Source organism: Malaclemys terrapin, chromosome 1 (genome assembly GCF_027887155.1).
Source record: "Malaclemys terrapin pileata isolate rMalTer1 chromosome 1, rMalTer1.hap1, whole genome shotgun sequence".
In the NCBI taxonomy this organism is placed as follows: Eukaryota; Metazoa; Chordata; order Testudines; family Emydidae; genus Malaclemys; species Malaclemys terrapin.
In genome coordinates this window covers 87,376,760-87,391,008 of record NC_071505.1, presented here as the reverse complement: position 1 = coordinate 87,391,008, position 14,249 = coordinate 87,376,760, and the positions used below count along the sequence as shown (strand labels likewise).

The 14,249-nt window shown below is 43.6% G+C and overlaps 1 protein-coding gene across 1 annotated transcript; it reads right to left on the bottom strand.

Moving 5' to 3' along the window:
• Positions 1-4,917: 4,917 nt before the first annotated feature.
• ART4 (ADP-ribosyltransferase 4 (inactive) (Dombrock blood group)) lies at positions 4,918-13,699 on the bottom strand. The gene is made up of 3 exons (XM_054016366.1): positions 13,628-13,699; positions 6,723-7,440; positions 4,918-5,150 (listed from the first exon to the last, which is right to left on the bottom strand). The coding sequence occupies exons 1-3, from the start codon at positions 13,697-13,699 to the stop codon at positions 5,059-5,061; spliced, it is 882 nt and encodes a 293-aa protein (XP_053872341.1). The 3' UTR covers positions 4,918-5,058.
• Between the last annotated feature and the right edge of the window lie 550 nt (positions 13,700-14,249).

Sequence of the window (14,249 nt, the reverse complement as noted above, 5' to 3'; positions counted from 1 at the left end):
AATTACATCTAGTAAGGGTGAAGACAGGTATATTAGTTCCCAAAGACTAATAGTAAATCTAACAATAAATAGCTAAGCTGTCCTTCCTCAAGAGGAATGTTCTCATTCCTACTCTTAATTCCACTTTTCTGCTTACACTGAAAGGGTCAGATTCATTCCAAGTGTAAGCATCAAAATCAGTGGCGTTGCACCTGCTTACATCAGTTCTACATTTGACCCAGAAAATAAGACACATGAACTGTAGAGGCTAATGAAGGATACACTATTTAGGAGGAGTTGCACTATAGTTCTGGTTTGGAAAAAAAAACTGTATGTTATTATTACTGGAGATTTACAGCTCAGGATACAAGTACTGTACCTCTTAGATTCCTCACCTGTGTCTTTTGATTTGTTTTTCAGTGTCAAAGCTCTTCTCTGGAAATGTTGTCCGTCTTTGGTGCAGAGAGAGATAAACAAAGGGTGCTCGCAGCCAGCCAGACTCTGTATGATTTCATATACATATATGTCTCTTCCACCAATACAATATTTCGAATCCTCAATCAGCACCTTGGCACCAGCTTCCCCATCATTACCGTGAAGGAAAACCTCAGCATTAAGGAGAACCTTCAGCTCCTGATCAGTACTCTGAAAGAGATGCAGGCTGTTGTGGAAATGAAAGACAAAGATGTGCAGCAGAGCATCAGCCAGCGTTTATATGCTAAGATTGCTGGGCCCATCACTTCTCTGCAAGAGAAGATTACTGTTGTGAAGGACCTTTATGAAAATTATAAGGGAATCCTAGGAAGTATCAGTGGTCCAATCGCTGCTGTGCTACTGAAACACAGCAATCTCCCTGAGTCTGTAGAGTCTGCTATTCATCATCTAGTGACTTCCCCTGCCCTGTCCCTCCAAGTGGCTGACCTTCTCCTGGGCCACAATGAAATTGTCAAAATATTCCCAACTGTCACTGAGAACAGCCCTTCAGGGAGTAGGATTCAAGAAGCTAGACCCCGCAGTCCATCAATTGCCTTCTCCATTTCCAATTTCTTGCAGGCTGTTCTTTGGGGACAGGCTTCTACAAACACCCTGAAAATAGCTGCAGACTATCTCGAGGAGGCTGTCAGAGTGCTGAGACCATCTTGTGAATCTTTCCAGTGCATTGTTAAACTAGCTGAGGTCTATATCTCACTGATAACAGACAAGTTGCAATGATCAATACGGCAATTGTTCGTGTGTTAGAAATATGCTTCTGTTCCTTCTTTTCTTACAACAAGGGAAGTTGCACAAAGGAACAAGAGAACAGCGGCTAATTGCTGATTCCACAATAACTTCTGCAATCACTTTTAGTGTCTAGATTTGAGCATTGCACTAAGGCGGCAAGGTGAAGTCTTCTCGCTTTGTTAATTTAAAAACTTGATAAATAAAAATCAACAGGAAACTAATGTAAACAGGAAAAAAGTCTAAGAATCAAAATGCTGAAACAGTATCTGTTTTAATAAGTGTGTTTAAACTTTCTGGGCAAGCTTTTTAGATTATTCTGATAGCAACAATTCATTTTGACAGGTCAGGTTATAGTGGCTAGCTAACAGGAATTAGCTCATTCAAAATAAGCTATGATAGTATTGGTCATTGGGAGGTTAACCATCATGGTTGGATTTTCATCTGATTGACCAACTGGGAATAGTAAATCACTGTGATTTGAGATGAGAAGTAACTAGATAATCTGTAGTAGAGTGAAAGATAATCTTGTACTCTGCCAGAGGCTTTGTGTGCAACTTTTGGGCAATTCGCTTAATCTCTCTTTGCTTCAGGTTCTCTGTGAAATTGGCATATTTTCTCCCTATCATAAAGAAATATTGTGAGGCTACATTCATGAATGAATGTTTACCACTCTGAGATTCTTGCATGGAAGGTGCTGTATAAGTGCAAGTATTATGGGGACTAAACCTTTGTGATGGGGCAAGTAAACCAGAGAAACATATTTGATGAAAGGGGGTTGTGGAAGCTCTTCCATATTTCATGCCTACGTATGACGTCAGCAACTAATTTGTTTTCTGTAACTCTTTTCTGAAGTCAAAATAAAACCTAAAAGAGACTTTGCTGCCTTTGAAGTGTGTAATGCCTGGGCTCAGGAAATACGTGGTGGCCAGGTTTAGGAAGAGTCTAGTAAAGCAGACCTTATGAGGAGTTAGTTCATTGAGCAAACTGAAGGAGGAACCTGGTGAGGTGATTTGGGGAGAGATTGAACAGGGTGAGCTAAAGAAGGGGTACAGCTGATGGTCTGGAGGAAAGGCATATTGAGCAGATTACTGGAAGAACACATCACCTGAGATGCAAAAGGAAAATTTAAAGGAAGAGAAAAGGTGATGCACAGCTGTTAAAATGGAGGAAGGGTATAGCAAGTGAGCTGAAACAGAAGTGAGTCACCTAGACAGTTTGGGGAGAATCCCAGCTGCTGTGCTGGGGAAGATCTGTGATAGGAAAGGACACTGCAGGGTAGATTGGAGGAGGGATTTGAATGCATAGTCTAGGAACAAAAATAATTAGTGGTTCAGTTGAACAGGAGATAGAGTGAGGTAGGCTGGGGGAGGATTTACTTACTGAACTGCTGAAAGACCCAACATGTTGGGCTAGAAAAGGAGCAAAGTTACTAGACTGGGCATGGGCATAGTGGTGTGGGCTGGAGAAGGCACTAGATGTGGGGGCCTGCATGAAAACTTCTAAGCTTAACTACCAGCTTAGATCTGGTCCGCTGCCACCACTCCCAATGTGCTAATTCCCTTCCCTGGGTAGCCTTGAGAGACTCTTCACCAATTCCCTGGTGAATACAGATCCAAACCCCCTGGATCTTAAAACAAGGAGAAATTAACCATCCCCCCTCCTTTCTCTCACCAACTCCTGGTGGATCAAGATCCAACCCCCTTGGATCTAAAAACAAGGAAAATCAATCAGGTTCTTAAAAAGAAGGCTTTTAATTAAATAAAAAGGTAAATATCATCTCTGTAAAATCAGGATGGAAAATAACTTTACAGGGTAATCAAACTTAAAGAGCCCAGAGGACCCCCCTCTAGCCTTAGGTTCAAAGTTACAGCAAACAGAGGTAAACACCCTAGTAAAAGGTACATTTACAAGTTGAGAAAACAAAGATAAAACTAACACGCCTTGCCTGGCTGTTTACTTAAAAGTTTGAAATATGAGAGACTTGTTCAGAAAGATTTGGAGAGCCTGGATTGATGTCTGGTCCCTCTTAGTCCCAAGAGCGAACTCCCCCCAAAAACAAAGAGCACAAACAAAAGCCTCCCCCCCCCACCAAGATTTGAAAGTATCTTGTCCCTTTATTGGTCCTTTGGATCAGGTGTCAGCCAGGTTACCTGAGCTTCTCAACTCTTTACAGGTAAAAGGATTTTGGAGTCTCTGGCCAGGAGAGACTTTATAGTATTGTACACAGGAGGGCTGTTACCCTTCCCTTTATAGTTATGACAGCCCTTTTAAGTTCAAGTCTATAATATAGACAACTAGCTCTGTGCATACTGAATAGGTCAGGGGGATGGCGCATAGAATATGGAACTTCTTGTCTTTTGATCACCAGTTCCATGCCAGCTCAGGTTGATAGTTACTGGCTGAAAATTGTTGCCACCTGATGGCTATTTGTAGCCTATCTAGAATGTGTTAGTGAATCTCAATTCAGTACTTGGTGGTCAGATGCCTACATTACAAAACTAAATTATCATAATTTATCATCTGGTTGGTAGTCTGAGCTCAGTCCAAGGACAAAATGGGACAGAAGCTAAAAAACAATCTCATCTCCAAGATGTGGTCCCTCCAGGCATATTGGAGGGAGGCAGTATGAGAGGGAAATTTGCATTAACATGCTACAGCTGTTGTGGGATTAGAGGATTTCAGAATTATTGCCTTGGTGCCTTGCAGGAATGTTAAATTAACCTTTAAAAGTTATGAAAGAACATAGTTAAACTGGGAAGGAGAATTCAGAATGGGATGTGAATTCTATCACTGATATTACAAATTAAAAAACAGAGCAATATAAATATATATGTATTTAATAACATCAACCTCTCTTTAAAATGGACACAGCCCAATAGGCTCTACAATTTCTAATTAACCTTCGTAAGAATTTGCTGGTGTTTTCTTATTGGCCACCGGAGGGTGCTATTACTACTACAAATGCTAATACAAATAGTGGTTCAAGAGTTCCTACTGTATGGTTGTATCCAAAGCCTTGCAGACTAGGTACCTAAATTGACTGGAGTCTCTGCCATGCTCTTCAGTAAGCACACAGACCCATTATCTTCCTACTTTGAATTAGGGATGTAAAAGTTTAACTGGTTAACCGGTTAACCAATAAGTACAGTCTTATTGGTTTCAGTTAACGATTAAACTCCTCTGCCCTCCATGCCTAGGGTCCCGGCTCCCGGCAATGTGCCCAAGGTCCTGGGATCCCAGGCACAGAGCCAGCAGCTGGGACCCTGGGCATGGGGAGGCAGCGGAGTATCAGGCATGGGGCAGCAGCTGGGACCCCAGGTGCTGGGCAGGCGGCAACGGCATGCTGGTCCCGAGGCCGGCATGCCGGCAGCCAGGATGCCGGGCCCAGGGAGGCGGCCAGGACCCCAAGCCTGGGGCCAGGACCCTGGGCACGGGGAGGCAGCAGAGCTCCGCGCCCAGGCCTGCAGCCAGGATCCCGGGTGCAGTCGGCAGTGGAGCCCCGCATAAAACGTGGGGGTGCTGCAGCACTCTCAACCCCACCCCTAGTTCCCTGCCTATATGAACTGCTTAACGGTTAACAGTATAACCAATAGAATTTTAATAGATTAAACTATTACTATTTTTAAACCCTATTTACATCCCTATTTTGAATGTACACCTAGGGGGCTGATTTTGCTAGGGATTAAACACCTCCTTTGAAATTCTGAGCACCCTTAACTCATTGAAGTCAGGGGGAGTTAGAGGTAAAATCACAGGAGGTGTTCAGCACCTCTGTGGCTGGTTAGCTGTAAATCCCTCGCACCCATCACTCATTCCTTTTTACGCAGCACATGAATCCTTCTGTGATCAGGGAAAGAGTCATTGCCTGGTGGAGTAGAAGAAAGCACTGATCACACAAGAAAGAAAGGCAGTGACTTGAGGACTGTGGATACAGTTCTTGCTGCTTGAAGCTGCAAAAGAATCAAAAGAGATGTTCTTTAGAAATTCAGCCTAGAACTTCAATGCACAATTTATTCCTTCCTCAGGTTTGACTGTATTGGTAGTTGGAATAATAGCACAACATAAACCTCAGCTCAGACTTGGCTGTTTCTAAGATTTCCCTGCAGAGACCTCTCTGTCCAAGATTCTAATTCTGTCCAGAGAATCTCTTCCACCTCCTTTATATCCTGGTGGAATTAAACCTCACCTGACACAATGAGTAAGTAGATTTTACTCATCAGATTTATGCAGGTTTCTAACACAGTTAATAAAAATCTGCCACCTTGTTACCGAGCCATATTAAAGTAAAAAAATCTCAAAACCCACTTAATCAGCATTTCCAGAATATATTCTAATTGACAATAAGATTTAGCCCTAAAATGTGAAAGATTTTTGGTTTTGTTGGCGTTTCAATGGGAATCAAAATCAGACTTACAATGGGCACTGTGAATGCAACTTTAACTACTGAGAAACCTTCGCCTTGCCATTCTACACTACATGTGCCTGCTGAGCTGGGACTAAAATTCTGGTCCCATACCTCCAGAAACACAGGCCTTTATCATTGCAGCTAAACAATGACTGGTTTTACATGCCAATTACAGAAGGCAACATACATACAGGGCCCAGAATATATAGAATGGAAGCTGATTGCAACTTGAACTATGAAAAGGTCACTCTCTCTGTGGATTGCTGCCTTTTTTGGTGTCTGTCCTACCACAGTCCTGAAAGGACTTAGCAAGGAATGTTTAGGTCCCTTCTTATTGACTGAGATCTGCACTGGAGCAGCAACTTGCTACTGTGCTGTCAACTTCATGAACAGAATCAGTCCATGCTTCAAGTCTACCTACTATTTTGTCTTAGTACTAGGCAGTTGCTTTCATTTTCTGAATGGTGTTCTGTGCTTAAAGGTTGCATTGACCATTATTGTCCTGGGACAAAAACTAAGAGCCCCGTGTCCGTGATGTGCAACGTACTTATTCCTTCTCTCCAATAAGGTAGGGAACCACAGCCTGCTCCAGCCAGGACTTCTGATCCACATGCAAGTTTTCTGGCTGTTTGTCAATTAAATGTCGTACAGACTGTAATTCTTACAACCCCCCCAAAACCTCTGACTGTTGCTAACTCTGTTTAATCTGCACCACTGTTAGCAACATTTGGGACCCTTGTTGTAGGTGGCTCTGCAGCTCTGGCAGCTATTTCCAGCATCATGCTGGGATTTTGCCAAGGGAATGTAGGTGGGAGTAATGGAAGCATGGAAGGAATGGCACCTGGTTAGACCCAGGTTCCTTTGCCACAGTCTGTGTTAGAACTTTAGCCTATACACAACACAATGTCTACTTTCTCCCCTGCCCTCCCCCCACACCTTTCATAGCAGCCAGAAAACACATGACAGTGCACACTCAGTCAAAGGACACTCCTGGCTTCCTCTGCCCCAGGGAAGATATTAGGCCTGAAACATGAGATGCGGTGCAGCAGGGTGAGCTCTCAGGGTGCCTGTCAAGACCACCCTGGGTCTCCATTATGAGAGTTCCTATATACAGTACCTTTCAGGAGCTGGCAGTTGTATTGGCTGTAATTTCCCACGGAGAGCAGATACAGCCAGTTACCACTTGGTGTTCGGCTGAAGTTTCTGACCTGAAATATCTCATAGGGTGGGATGAGGACCTCCCTCTCGGAGAGGTAGTGGGAGAAGCGTTGCACAACTGCCCCTAAGCAAGTCTTCAGGGTGAATATTGTTTCATTCCCAAATCTCCGGGCTTCCTTCCGGAGGAGTGAAGTGGAGGTGAAGCGGCCAAACCGCACTTTGGTGCCCAACTCAGCCTCAAAATATAGGCCTTTTACCCCCCGGTGCACCTGGTAGCACTTTTTTCTTGTGGTGCCACTCTTCCATCTCCTCACCAGTTGAATGGCTGTAGTCAGGTAGAAGTGGAGGTATTTGAAGGGGAAGCTGTGTCTGTAGTGTTCTGGGGATGTCCCAGCTCTGGACACAGCCCAGTTCAAATCAGAGTGCAGCGAGGTGTTCATGGTGTAAGCCAGGAGGGCTACAGCGTGATTCTCCTGCATCTCCCTTAGCAGAGCCACTGGCTTTTTTGACCAGACCAGCTTTGCTTTCTCCCAGATGCTGGAATAGTTCTTATTATTACCCAATTCCTTTTGGAAATAGTCTCCTCGGTCCAGTTCTTCCATTACCTGCTCACGGCAACCCTGGTACTGGTCATCAAAGGAATCTGGTGCCATATCCATGAGAATGTGGGACACGGCCTGCAACATAAAGAATGGGACCCTATTAGTTTGTGTTTATGTGTATGTCAATAAATCAGATTGTCTCTACTGTTTTTGTCCTGCTACAGAGATCCTAGAGTGCACGGTGGAGCATTAGAAGCTCACAGCACAGTGTGTGGCAGACAAATATTGCAGTCATTTTGAGCTTGTCAACAGCACATTTGTAACCTTGCACATTTTGTACCAGTTTCCCTGTGAGTTAATATTGACCAGGATTCTACCATTATTTCACTTCATGAAGCTCAGTATTGGAGCCTGAGGAGAGTTATTAGGTAGGCTGGGAATACAATAGCCAGAGGAGATGAGGTTAGGACACATTAACAGGCTGGAGAAAGGAACATTCACTTGGTCTCCTATAGATTTGGGGTCTGGGATGTGGTAGAACACTCCACCTAGGTTCTAGACAGACTCAGAAACTTGAAGTGAGGGGCTAGTCAGCTCAGAGCTATGGCTCTGAGGTTGCGTTTGACATGGTGTTCTCTGCATTGGGTGCAGTGAGGACATTACTTGTGAGGCTTTCTGCATGTTGCCAGTTCAAATGCACAAATACCCATGTGCAGCAATTCATCTCAGCTCTAACAAGTGGAAGAAGCCCCCTTAATGAATGAAAGTAGTATATCTCCAGTGTCTCCACTCCCTTTTAATGAGAAAGTAGGTAGGTGGACCGAGGTAGTCAGGTGGACCATTGGTAGCCTAATTCTGCCTGGCAAGTGCTTCAGCGGCAAGTGAAGGAACCCATAATGCAATATGTTAATTGTGCAATGCTGTGGGAGTGCACTAGAGAACAGGGCCAGCTCCAGGTTTTTTGCCGCCCCAAGCGAAAAAAAAAAAATCCAGAGTGCCGCCGCTGAAGCGAAAAACCAAAACCAAAAAGGGCCGGAGTGCCACCGCTTGACAAGTGCTGCCCCAAGCACATACTTGGGATGCTGGTGCCTAGAGCTGGCTCTGCTAGAGAAGTGAATTTCTTCCTGGTGCCCTGCTTACAGCTAGCTGCACTTTTTTTTTTTTTGGTCCAGTTGTCTATTGGAAAATGCCCTTTCACCCAAACTGACATTTTTCAAAAACTCATATTGATTTCAATGACATTTTGTTGAGGGGAAAAACTGGGGGGAAAAGTATTGAAAATATCAAAATGGAACATTTTGACATTTTCAGAATGATACGTTTTGATTTTTCATTTCAAAATGTACTTTATTTTGAATTTTAAATGTTAAAAAGGGTTGAAATGGAAACAAAATGCTTTGATTGAATTGAAATAATTTTTTTCTTTGTTTTGGAATTGCATGATGCGAAAAATGTTGAAATTTTGCCTTTTTGTCCTGATTCAGGACAAAAAAAAAGTATCAAAATTTCATGATTTTTCATAGCATGGAAAATCAATTTTTCAGCCAGCTCTAGCCCTGTTGAATCAAAGTAGATGTTCTATCTGCAGGGCTTTTTACATAATGTGGGATAAAAACAGTCCCATAGCAAATTATTAACAAAATATCTTCCAGATCTGACAAATCCTAAATCACATGAATAGTCTGTACTCATATCATTCATCCTAATGGAGCCGGTTGGACTAATCATGCAAGCTAACACTTGGCAATGGTTAGGTTGCTGGTGTGCTGAGATCACTGCCTATCATGCTGATCAATATTAGAATCATAGAATCATAGATGATTAGGGTTGGAAAAGACCTCAGGAAGTCATCTAGTCCAACCCCCTGCTCAAAGCAGGACCAACCCCCACTAAATCATTCCAGCCAGGGCTTTGTCAAGCCAGTCCTTAAAAACCTCTAAGGATGGAGATTCCACCACCTCCCTAGGTAACCCAGTCCAGTGCTTCACCACCCTCCTAGTGAAATAGTTTTTCCTAATATCCAACCGAGACTTCTCCCACGCAACTTGAGACCATTGTTCCTTGTTCTGTCATCTGCCACCACTGAGAACAGCCTAGCTCCATCCTCTTTGGAACCCCCCTTCAGGGAGTTGAAGGCTGCTGTCAAATCCCCCCTCACTCTTCTCTTCTGCAGACTCAATAAGCCCAGTTCCCTCAGCCTCTCCTCATAAGTCATGTGCCCCAGCCCCCTAATCATTTTAGTTGCCCTCTGCTGGACTCTCTCCAATTTGTCCACATCCTTTCTGTAGTGCGGGGGCCCAAAACTGGACGCAATACTCCAGATGTGGCCTCATCAGTGTTGAATAAAGAGGAATAATCACTTCCCTCAATCTGCTGGCAATACGCCTACTAATACAGCCCTATATGCCATTAGCCTTCTTGGCAAGAAGGACACACTGAAGAATCATATCCAGCTTCTTGTCCACTGTAATCCCCAGGTCCTTTTCTGCAGAACTGCCACTTAGCCAATCGGTCCCCAGCCTGTAGCAGTACATGGGATTCTTCTGTCCTAAGTGCAGGACTCTGCACTTGTCCTTGTTCAACCGCATCTGATTTCTTTTGGCCCAATCCTCCAATTTATCTAGGTCACTCTGTAGCCTATCCTTACCCTCCAGAGTATCTATCTCTCCTCCCCAGTTTAGTGTCATCCGTGAACTTGCTGAGGGTGCAATCCATCCCATCATCCAGAACATTAATGAAGAAGTTGAACAAAACAGGCCCCAGGACCAACCCCTGGGGCACAATGCTTGATACCGGCTGTCAACTAGACATTGAGCCGTTGATCACTACCCGTTGAGCCCGACGATCTAGCCAGCTTTCTATCCACCTTATAGTCCATTCATCCAGCCCATACTTCTTTAACTTGCTGGCAAGAATACTGTGGGAGACCGTATCAAAAGCTTTGCTAAAGTCAAGGAATAACACGTCCACTGCTTTCCCCTCATCCACAGCGCCAGTTATCTCATCATAGAAGGCAATTGGGTTAGTCAGGCATGACTTGCCCTTGGTGAATCCATGTTGACTGTTCCTATCACCTTCCTCTCCTCCAAGTGCTTCAAAATGGTTTCCTTGAGGACCTACTCCATTATTTTTCCAGGGCCTGAGGTGAGGCTGACTAGTCTGTAGTTCCCCAGATTCTCCTTCTTCCCTTTTTTAAAGATGGGCACTATATTTGCCTTTTTACAATCATCCAGGACCTCCTCCAATCACCACGAGTTTTCAAAGATAATGGCCAATGGCTCTGCAATCATATCAGCCAAGTCCCTCAGTACCCTTGGATGCATTGTATCTGGCCCCATGGACTTGTGCATGTGCAGTTTTTCTAAATAATCCTTAAGTCTTTCACCTCTGAGGGCTACTCATCTCCTTCCCATACTGTGCTGCCCAGTGCAGCAGTCTGGGAGCTGACCTTGTCTGTGAAGACCGAGGCAAAAAAGCATTGAGTACTTCAACTTTTTCCACATCATCTGTCACTAGGTTGCCTCCCCCATTCAGTAAGGCACCCACACTTTCTCTGACCTTCTTCTTGTTGCTAACATACCTGAAGAAACCCTTCTTGTTACCCTTCAGATCCCCTGCTAGCTTCAACTCCAATTGTGCTTTGGCCTTCATGATTACACCCTTGCATGCTCAAGCAATATTTTTATACTCCTCCCTAGTCATCTGTCCAAGTTTCCACTTCTTGTAAGCTTCCTTTTTGTGTTTAAGCTCACTGAAGATTTCTCTGTTAAGCTGGTCACCTGCCATATTTTGCTATTCTTTTTGCACATTGGGATGGTTTGTTCCTGTACCCTCAATAAGGCTTCTTTAAAATACAGCCAGCTCTCCTGGACTCCTTTCCCCCTCATATTAACCTCCCAGGGGATTCTGCCCACCAGTTCCCTGAGGGAGTCAAAGTCTGCTTTTCTGAAGTCCAGGGTCCTTATTCTGCTGCTCTCCTTTCTTTCTTTTGTCAGGATCCTGAACTTGACCATCTCATGGTTTCTGCCACCCACTTTTACTTCCCCTACCAATTCTTCCCTGCTTGTGAGCAGCAGGTCAAGAGGAGCATGGCCCCTAGTTGGTTCTTCTAGCACTTGCACTAGGAAGTTGTCCCCAACACTCTCCAAAAACTTCCTGGATTGTCTGTGAACTTCTGTATTGCTCTCCCAGCAGATGTCAGGGTGATTGAAGTTCCCCATGAGAGCCAGGGTCTGTGATCTGGAAACTTCTATTAGTTGTCTGAAGAAAGCCTCATCCACCTCATCCTTCTGGTCTGGTGGTTCATAGCAGACACCCACCCGACATCACCCTTGTTGCTCTCACCTCTAAACTTAACCCAAAGACTCTCAACAGGCTTTTCTGCAGTTTCATACTGGAGCTCAGAGCAATCATGCTGCTCTCTTACATACAGTGCAACTCCTACACGTTTTCTCCCCTGCCTGTCCTTCCTGAACAGTTTATAACCATCCATGACAGTGCTCCAGTCATGTGAGTTACCCCACCGAGTCTCTGTTATTCCAATCACATCATAATTCCTTGACTGTGCCAGGACTTCCAATTCTTCCTGCTTATTTCCCAGGCTTCTTGCGTTCATGTACAGGCACCTCAGATAACTAGTGGATTGCCCTGCTTTCTCAGTAGTAATCAGGAGGCTTCCCCTGCTGCATCCTTCTCCTTGTGTTTCCTCCTGGTATCCCACTTCCCCAGTTCAGACAGCGTCTAGCACAATGGGGTCTTGGTCTGTGGCTGGGGCGCCTAGGCTCTACGATATAAAATATACTATATACAATATAACTGGGCCCTATAACAGGAAAATAATATCTAGTGTATTCTGTTTGTGTGGTTGTGCAGCTGATTAACTGTTGATAATGTTTCTTATCCCTGAAAACCTTCTGTAATCAAACATCAATATAATGCATGTGATAATATCATTGATTGCTCTTTTCACTGTTCGGTTTTTAAGTGGGCTTTGGCCAAACACTATATCCAGTTATTTGATATTTGGCTGACTACAAGTAGACATTCAGTTCACCATGAACATTCATCCTCACCCCTCACTTGGAAAAGGGCCCCTAAGTTAATGTACTGACTGGGCCCGTGGAATTAATAGCATGGACCTCACTGTTTTGGGATACAACTTCTCTACCAATAGTATCTTAAATATTTTTTGGGAGAATCCCAAACACAGTCACATGGAATGGAGAAATTACCAAGAACATCTCTGTACCATCTAAGAAAGATTGTACTGATTGGTTTCAGAGTGGTAGCCGTGTTAGTCTGTATCAGCAAAAAGAATGAGGAGTACTTGTGGCACCTTAGAGACTAACAAATTTATTTGGGCATAAGCTTTCATGGGCTAAAACCCACTTCATCAGATGCATGGAGTAGAAAATACAGTAGGAATATATATATATATATATATATAGAGAGAGAGAGAGAGAACATGAAAAGATGGGGGTTGCCATACTAACTCTAATGAGACTAATCAATTAAGGTGGGCTATTATCAGCAGGAGAAAAAAAACTTTATTAGTGATAATCAGGATGGCCCATTTCAAACAGTTGACAAGAAGGTGTGAGTAACAGTAGGGGGAAAATTAGCATGGGGAAATAGTTTTTAGTTTGTGTAATGACCCATCCACTCTCAGTCCTTATTCAAAGCGTAATTTAATGGTGTCCAGTTTGCAAATTAATTCCAGTTCTGCAGTTTCTCGTTGGAGTCTGTTTTTGAACTTTTTTTTGTTGAAGAATTGCGACTTTTAGGTCTGTAATTGAGTGTCCAGGGAGGTTGAAGTGTTTTCCGACTGTTTTTTTAATGTTATAGTTCTTGACGTCTGATTTGTGTCCATTTATTCTTTTGTGTAGTGACAGATAATAGCCCACCTTAATTGATTAATCTAATTAGAGTTGGTATGGCAAATCCCCATCTTTTCATGTTTTCTGTATATATATATATATCTCTTCCTACTGTATTTTCTACTCCACGCATGAATAAATTTGTTAGTCTCTAAGGTGCCGCAAATACTCCTCGTTATTTGTACTGATTGGGGCATTTCCTTGATGCCCAACCACAAACATTCTCTGGGAAAACATGTGACTTGAAAATGGAGTGCATTTCTAACAATGCAATCAGAAGGGTTAGAGAAGGTGAGAAATGGAACAAAGCAAGTGAAAGCAAAGTAGTTCTCATGCTAAGCTTGATTCAAAGCCCATTGAAGAGAATGGAAATACAGCCATCATCCTCAATGGGCTTCGGAGCAGCCACACTCTGAACAACTTCACAGTTTCAAATAAAGCACAACCTTGTCACCTCTCATCAGCCTCAGCAGGGAGAGGATCAGCAACAGCAGGATGCTCAGTAGATCAGCTGTCATCCCAGAGTCCACCAGGAGATCTGCTACAGGATGTTGAACTCCCACAGAACCAGAAGATGGGGCTACCCTGTCTTTCTTATGGATGTTTTGCTCTTTTCTCTTTTAGTGTCATAAATTGAATTCCAACAAATCTGCTGTGTGAAATTTACACTCGGATATGAGTCAATATTCTTTCTTTGCCTTTCCCAGAGTTGGGATCACTCATCGGACACAGGCTGCAGTTTGGAGGACAGTAATTTAGAACCAAGGCGAGGACATATCGGAAGTAATAGCTCCGATGTCCAAAAGATGTCCAAAAGAAATGGTCTGGGTCCTTTAAATGACAGTTTCTCCTCCACTCCAGTCCCAGTTGCTATGCATTCACCTGGTCTTTATCAGTTCACTTAATGTTGAGATTTCCTATGGTCTTTTCTCTTTTCTTTCTGGGTCATGAAGGTTCCTTATGCCAGGCCCTGTTCAAATCCCGTTGTTAGTCTCAAGTGAGAGGAGACTCAGACCTTTGAGGCACCCAAGACAGCTCTCTTCTGTGGATTTACATGACAAGATGAGG

Excerpts from the sequence above, each read along its gene's own strand:
- ART4 (XM_054016366.1), bottom strand. The coding sequence starts at position 13,699 with ATGACAGCTGATCTACTGAGCATCCTGCTGTTGCTGATCCTCTCCCTG. Across the intron at positions 7,441-13,627 it reads GGCTGATGAGAGGTGACAAG|GCCGTGTCCCACATTCTCAT; the intron begins GTTGTGCTTTAT and ends TTTATGTTGCAG. Across the intron at positions 5,151-6,722 it reads CAACTGCCAGCTCCTGAAAG|CTTCAAGCAGCAAGAACTGT; the intron begins GTACTGTATATA and ends ATTCTTTTGCAG.